This window comes from Empidonax traillii, unplaced genomic scaffold (assembly GCF_003031625.1).
Source record: "Empidonax traillii isolate 1590-97213 ecotype Southwest subspecies unplaced genomic scaffold, ASM303162v1 scaffold862:size387690, whole genome shotgun sequence".
NCBI lineage: Eukaryota > Metazoa > Chordata > Aves > Passeriformes > Tyrannidae > Empidonax > Empidonax traillii.
The window spans coordinates 379,902-387,690 of record NW_020956055.1 but is presented as its reverse complement, the minus strand read 5'-3'; the positions used below and the strand labels follow the sequence as shown (position 1 = coordinate 387,690).

At 46.0% G+C, this 7,789-nt stretch overlaps 1 protein-coding gene across 1 annotated transcript in view; it reads right to left on the bottom strand.

Moving 5' to 3' along the window:
- Window positions 1-3,190: 3,190 nt before the first annotated feature.
- The window catches only part of LOC114067099 (MDS1 and EVI1 complex locus protein-like), a 295,001-nt gene continuing 290,402 nt past the window's right edge, over window positions 3,191-7,789 (bottom strand). The window contains exons 3-4 of the mRNA XM_027902305.1: window positions 5,726-5,860; window positions 3,191-3,301 (exon numbers count right to left, since the gene is read on the bottom strand). Coding sequence (XP_027758106.1) covers window positions 3,191-3,301; window positions 5,726-5,860 — 246 coding nt within the window. The remainder of the gene's footprint in view (window positions 3,302-5,725; window positions 5,861-7,789) is intronic.

Genomic DNA, 7,789 nt, shown 5'->3' with positions numbered 1-7,789 from the left:
GGAGCAAGAGTGGAACCTGCCTGAAAAGCAAAACAAATTAAATGTCCAAAACTAATAATAAGCGTTATGTTCAAGGAGCCCCATCAAAACCAGGAATTATGGCCACCAGGAAAAGGAGAAGGACGAACAGATATATAACTTCACAACAAGCCCTAATTAAGAGTTTGAAAGGAAAAAAAAAAAAAAAAAAAAAAAAAAAAAAAAAAAAAAAAAAAAAAAAAAACAAGAAAGAAAAAGGTCCAAATGGTGAAGCTTCAGCTTTAGCTCCTGTGATGAACAACTTGTGCAGCTGGAGAGCTGTGTGATGAAACCCGAGCCAGGTTCTTCTTGCCGTACTCAGGCAAATGATAAATTGAAGCAAACCCGAGTTTTTTCAAGGGCTAATGTAGAGGAGTCCTGCCTGAAAGCTGTCCTGGGCCCAAAGAAAACTTCAGCAAAAATCCACAGGCAAAAACTCAGCAAGTGCTTGCGGAGGCACGGGTGGGAGTTCAGTGGGGAGAGAGTACCCTCCCTTCACCCTGAAGAGGTGGTGGGGGAGCACCACAGTGCCTCAGCACCACGACTAAGAATCCTTTCCTTCTTTGTTTCCAAAATGCCCCAAAATTGTCTGGGGGAAGGATGTTCCAGGAATCCCCATTTTTCCACCTTCCAAGGCAAAAGGTGCCTCCTGCTCCCTCAGAGCAAGGAGGGAACTGCAGGGTGCCTCCCTGCAGGACACCCTCTTCAGCCTCTTGGGGGCTGCAGGCCACCTCCCCAGAGCCATTTCAGGTCTTCTTCCTTCATAGACGCATTTTAGCTTCTGTGAAAGACCCGGTTCCAGGTGAGAGGCTGCCACATCCAGCCACGCTGCTCTAGTCCTGCAGAACCTCCCCCTTGGGGGGCACTAACCACTGACCCCAGAACCCAACTCCTGTGTGCCCACTTGTTCTCCTGAGCTGACCTCACCACTCAGTTGTCCTCCAGCAGTCACAAACCCTCATTAATGAACCACACGAATGTCAAGCGAGGTGCAGCTGTGTCCTGGCTCTCTGGCTCTCCATAATCCTCTACACTCTGGCAAGCAGATGAGTTTGAAAGCTCTCATCACAAAAAAAGCCATTTTTCTTTAGAGACAGCATGCCTTACCCCTTGTATTAAACGCGAATCATCAATAAAAAACTTATCACTTGGCAGAAATGGCAACAACTAGTTGCTGGGTTTGGTTCCACACAGCTTATTTCAGGTCACACCAGGACAGTCCAACGCCGAGAGTGGTAACACCACCAGTGCATCAAATTCCAGATAACAGAGGCAGTCGTAAAGCCCAGGCAGGAATTTCACCCACAGCCTCAGCTTTAACTGCAGCAAGTGGAAAAACACCAAACAGCTCCTCATTCCATCAGCCCCAAGCTAACACATCCCTGCTCCACTGGAGACAGATTTTCAGTGGGAGCTGGATTAAGCTTTATTTGCTTAATAACTAATAAGTCATAGGAAGAATCGTGGCAGAATAGGGCCCCATATGAGCTCAGCGTGTGTGTGCCCTCCTGACCCAGAACAGCCAAAACCTTAATTTCACTCTCTGACAACAAAGCCTCAAAACTATTCCTTAAATACACAACTTTTGCAGGTGGCTGTTGCAAGGAGCCTCTGCCCGCCACGGAGGGGGGGGGGCCGCGGCCGTAAAACCTGAAACATGAGGCTGTGCCTGCAGATTAAAAAAGTTTGTAAAACGTGTAAGATGGGATCAGATCTGGTGGAACCTACAGCAGTAGGTTCGCTCCTGTAAGTTTATATCACTGACATCGGGCACGTTGTTAAGGGTGTGATACTACTGGTTTTTCTCCCTCTGCAGCGGCACATACTTGAGTATAAGGAAAGAAAACAAAGCACACGCACAAAAAAATCCCCACCAAAAACCTATTTCAGCACGCACAGCAAGCTAAAACCTCAGTAAAGTGATCTGAGCCGCTCTGAGTTTTCCATGGATAAACCAAAGGGAGTCTTCAGGAGCTGCTTTGTTAGGGGGGGAAGAGACCTGGAAGCTCGGGGCACTTTCACAGCAGTATGTGGCTGTATCGCTGTCAGAACGCCGCGAGCAATGAGCAAGATAAAAACAATATTCAGGTGTTTTAACCTCAACACCAACAACGTCTCTTAAAAGCAAAAAAACGTTAAAAAATAAATTATTTTTTAGAGTTTGAAGGTGACCGTGATTCCAGCCTGGAATGTGTGACAGCCCCTGCCATAGTCACTGCTGGATTTGCAACTGCACTTTCATTAACATACATCTTTAAAAATAATGCTTTAGCTGGGCTGGCAGCGCCGCCAGAAAGCCTAACAGGGCTAATCATTCTGAAGTCATTAAAAAGTTGAACTAATAGATATTTAATGATAACAGAGGGGAGTCATCCAAGTTAGCAGAAACTGCTCTTGAATCCTCACTGACTCTGAGCTGAAAAAATGCATTCCAGGGCAAGAACAGGGACAAGACTCTCTGCAGCCCTGCACACGCTGTAGTCTCTTTGGGGAAAGGCAAAAAACTGTGACCTATTTGTGGAATTTGATTATTCATATCCATCTTGAATTACATACGTTCAGGTTAGATTGAGTATGACAGGAGATAATAGGAAGACAGAAAAAAGAAATCCTAGATCAATCTCATTTGAAATAAAAAAAAAACAAACCAGCAACAACCACAAAAAAAAAAAAAAAGCAGCTTTTAAACTCTACTCCATCTGCAATCAAATGAAACATGAGTTGCATCCAGCGTGCATGTTTTGACTGCATCCCACCATTATCGAGCTGTTCATCTCAGCAAAGCTCATTTATACACTCATAAGAAAGAGCCCAGGCCTTTTGTAAAGTTGATCCTAAGTGATGAAACCTAACCTCAGCCGTGAGTCAGGGGGTGGGGTGGTATGTCTCTGAAAAAACTCTAATAGAGAAAATGACAAAAAATGTTTTTCTTTCACTCTTTTTGTTAAATACAGCAGGTAGAACGCAGCAGAGTGACTACATTACACATCGCCCTGAGTTCATCTAAATCCTGCCTCAAGCAGTCTGGGAATCATACCTGTCTGTCAGTCAAGCTTGAATTTAGTAGTATAAACTTGTGGGTAGCATGAGCCTGGGAGCGCTGGCAGGATCTTTTACTTTCTCAGGTAGAGCCCAATGTTTGCTTGTGAATTTTACAGATGAGTTGAAGCAATTAGAGGTGAACAATTACTGCTGATCGAGTGTCTGTGCCTGGGGAGCGAGCAGCGTCCCCGCAGCGGGGATGCTCCCCGGGCGCCTGGGGCTGCTGAGGTGCTTTGTATTCCTTGGGGAAGAAGGCAGAGCTGGGGTGTCCCCTCACAGGGGTGTCCCCCCACCCCTGCACCCAGCACTGGTTGTGGTTCCAGCTGAACTGGGGTCTCTTGTCCCAGCTGGGCTGCATCACCTCTTCCCTCCAGCTCTAGCTACAACCACTGATACACATCCTCAGATCCAGCTTATTTTTATTTTCCCTTTTTTCTCCCCATCTTTTTCTTTTTTTTTTTCCCCCTTCTTTCCAGGAGCTACCGAGGCCCAGTGACCCCCTGGCAGCCCCACTCAGTCTGTATATGCACGCTCAGCCCTGACTTGCATTTGTCACTCCTCGTACACACACACACACGTTTGGTCATGTAACGTCCCTTTCCCAGTTTGCCTTCCTATTATATTTTATATTACCTCTGGTGAGTTTGTGCCAGAAGAAAGCAGAAGGAGGAGCTGCTGGAAAGGGGTTTTCGCTTTAGGATTCGAGAGCACATTTTTAGCATTAACTTTTTAGGCTCTGGTCATAAAACGCTGGGAGTACGCGGACGATTCTGTGGGTAAATGTGCAGCGTTTCCAGAGGGCCAAATGGACAGCAATCCCTTGCTGACAGTACCCAGCTCGCAACATGCTACTTGAAAGACAACCAAACCCTAATTTGCAAATCTCAGCAACAAAAAGCTATAAAAATATGGAATTATGAACAGCACGATACTGTGCAAAATAAATAACAAGCCTCCAGTGAATGAAAGAAATTATTGGCAGCAGTACAGCCACCATTACCAAATGTCAGAAATGTAAACACTGAAAAAAAGAGAAAGTTAAAAGCGCCATGGCTTTCCTTCCAAAAACGTCAAGGCACGGGTGCGTGTCTGTGTTGCAGAGGGAGATGCTGATGTCTCAGCCTCATGTGCATTTGTAGTTGCAGATCCCCAATTCCAACCCAAAGACAGCGAGTTGCTTTGACCAATGCACGTGACCCCACTTCTGATCATCCCTATCCACGCCAGCTCCTACTAAATGCAATATATTTGAATTTGTTGTTCAAAACGATCTATATAGTTTCCTTTTCCTATCACTCTTCCATAAACGATCCGCACTGAATTTATCATTTTTCAGCATAAAACGTATTTCAGCTGGGAAAACGTATCTTGCGTTTGCTAATAATCTTTACGGTTTCTTTAGTTAAACCAGCTGCTGTATGAAAAGGAAATTATCTCTCGGTCGGCTGGCTCGTTCTGTGCTACATGTGCTCAGGGCTGAACTGGAAAAGTTGAAAATTAAAAAGATCTTCTCTCACGATTGAGAAAGTTACTTAAACCTGTTTTAATCAGCTATCTTGCATGAGTGAAGTATGTAACGCTGGGCTGGAAATAGCAGGCTGCCTCACGTTCATTTCCTATATGTAAGGAATTTGATTAGAAAGAATGATTTCTAATTGAAGCTTTGTGTCTGGTTGTGATTCTTCTTTCAATACTGTCAGGGCAATTAAATCAGCTAAAGATAATCTTTAACATTCACCTGATGCAGTTAATTAAGGGGGGGGGAAATGAAACACTGATTAAATGAATCGAATCCTACGTTGCAGGTAGCAAAGTTTAAATTGGAAACAAGAATTCACAATCGTTTGCTTTGCTATTTTAGATATTTCACTTCAAAGAAGCAAAGCTTCCTTAACCTAACTTTGCCCATTAAAATATTTCATAATGGTATGTATTATCCGCCAGACAAAAGCGAACCCTGATTTAAGAAACACCTAATAACTCATCAGCATAATTGAAAACAAAATGCTTTACTGTGTCCTTCCTCTGCCTATATCAGCCTTTTTCCAACACACAAGGATAAATTATGTTTCAGCCCAGCAAAGAGTGGATTTAAGTGCAATAAATGCAAAGAAAATCACCAAAAACTCTGATTCAGCATATGAGTATTACGAGTTCCAGCGAAGTGTATGGAGAGGCACAATAACATCCATGCACGTGTGCATTCAAATCCAAAGCCCCACACATGCAACTACATTGGTAACATCACCACTTTCGTGCCTTCCCCTCCGCTCTTGCCATTACATTTATGTTACAGCTTCCCATCAACTCAACGGTTTAAGGGAGCAATCCAAGAAGACTGGAACAGGAGCCAGAAAATGCTGCTAATTCAAAATCAGCAAACGCTGGCTTTCTACTCCTAAGAAAGCAGTCACAATTTTTATCAGGTATAAGACAATAAAAAAAAAATCATTTATGAATTTAACAACATGTGAAAAATAGAAAATTCGTATTTTATATCACCCATAATCAAAATTATTCCATTCTGCCTTTCCCATCTGTCCCTTATCTTTTGCCATAACAGCAAACAGGCCAAAAGCTGTTGTGAATTGCTATTTTTTTTTTTTTTGCATTGACACCTTAAAGTTCCTTAAAAAAATAAGTCCAGAAAGTGAACATCACGTACCTGATCACCTATTTGACATGCAACAAGGTTGTGCTGATTGTAGCATCCAGCAAACTTGATATATTTGAGCCAGTTTCCTACATCTGGTTGACTGGCATCTATGCAGAACTTCACATTGCAAAACTCATCCAAGATCTAAAAGGAAAAACATAAAAGAGTAAATCTTTCTGTTGCTGGCTGGGTGTAGTAATCAAAAGATAAATCACAGGTTTCTGGATAAACAAACAGATAATAACAATAATAATAATAATAATATAGGTGTGCTTATTCAGAAATATGCTTCCCTGGTGAGATTTATTTTTTTAGGAATGGTCAGAATACATACATAATTATAAAAGGACAATAAACGTTCTGAAAAATATCTTGGTAAACATATACAGGTAATTGAGATGTCTAAATTATGGCTATGAAACACTATGTTAATTTAAAATGGATCTGATTTTCTATGCATTCATCAATGACTACATTTGAAATTATGATTTTAATTAAACATGATCCTGCCAGGAATATAACAAAAATTATTAAAATAGATTGTGTTGGCTTAATTTGAAGTTTCTGATTTTTTTCACAATTTACTTTGTTTGCAGCTCACATTTAGAATTTTCAGATTTGTTGCTCTGAACCAAACTTTATTTGGTACACAGAGTTATTTATCTTGTTTTAATATTACACTTCCCCAACAGTCCTGTGCAGCACTTAAATCCCTCCCCCTAATTGAAGCAAATAACAAAACTCCTTATGTCAAAATAAAAGAGAATAAATGAAAAACAATGTAAACACTCATGCAAACCATGGCAGAATTCAATACACACCGATAAATGGTTCCAATTATGCAGACAATAAACAAATATAATGAGACTGCTCGTGGACAAGCTAAAGAGGATGTTCTATTCTAATATTATGACAAATTACTAATCGTTACAGCGGGCTGAATATCATTATTTTCAATCTTTACCATCGGCCTATCCCGAACTTCCCAGAGCATCCCAGGGAGCTCACTGTTAAACTGTAACTTCTCTGGCTTGGCACGGGCATCAGCCATCCCGTTTTATTAGGAAAATAAAAGGAAACAACCTTAAAACGCCCCAAACGAAAAGCGAAAGGGGAGGGAGGCTGCGCCCCGCCGGGAAGCGCCTGGACCCGCGGCCGGAGCGGGCGCTGCCGGTGCTCGGTCACCGGGAGCCCACGGAAGTTCCTGCCCCGGGATCACGGCCGGGCATTAAACGCGCTGTGCCCGCGGGGCCAGCCCGGGACAGCGCAGGGACAGCGGGGGCTGCCCGGGTCACGGCCCCCCGCCGCCCCCCCCCGGGACCGGGATCGGGATGATCGGGATGATCGGGATGCCCGGGAATAGGGCCCGTCCGTGCGGTTGGGTGCGCGCAGCCCGCTGGGGCTGCCGAGCATCGCCCCGCCGCACCCGGGTGTCTCCTCTCGTCCCCCACAAAAGAAAGGGGAAACACTTAACCCCACAGCCCCCCAAATCATCGCGCCCGAACGAGGCGCGCTCGGTCCCCGCGGGCGCGCACGCTGCCCCGCCGCCCGCACCTCCGCCTCGGTTGTGGATGGGGGGACATTTAATTTTCCCTTTCAAAGCAACCCGTGAGGAGAGGAGGGGAGGGGGGCTCACCCCCCTCCCCGGGGCGGCGGAGGAGGGTCTGCCCCGGGGCCGGCGGCACCGACGGGGCAAGGCGGCCCCCGTCCCGCGGGGCCGGGGCAGCGCCGCCGCCGCGCTCGCCGCTCTTACCTTGTGTCGCCGGGAGCCCGCGGGGGCAGGGAGGGGGGAGAGGGACAAATATCCTTCAGGCGGCTGGAAGCAACATCTCGGCGCTAAAGGCGGGCGGAGGCCGCGGCCGTCGCGGTCCGGGGCAGCGGCGGGCGCGGCGCGGGGCGCTCCACCATGTGCGGGGGGCGGCGGGGCCGGGGCGGGGGCTGCCGGCCCCGGAGGGCTCAGCGGCGGCGGGGCTCGGCGGGTTCCTGCCGGCTCGCCATCACCATCCCCTTTCGGCCCCTCCTGGTCTTATCGGTTGGGTTTTTTTGTGGGGGGGAAGGAGGTGGTGTGCGAAG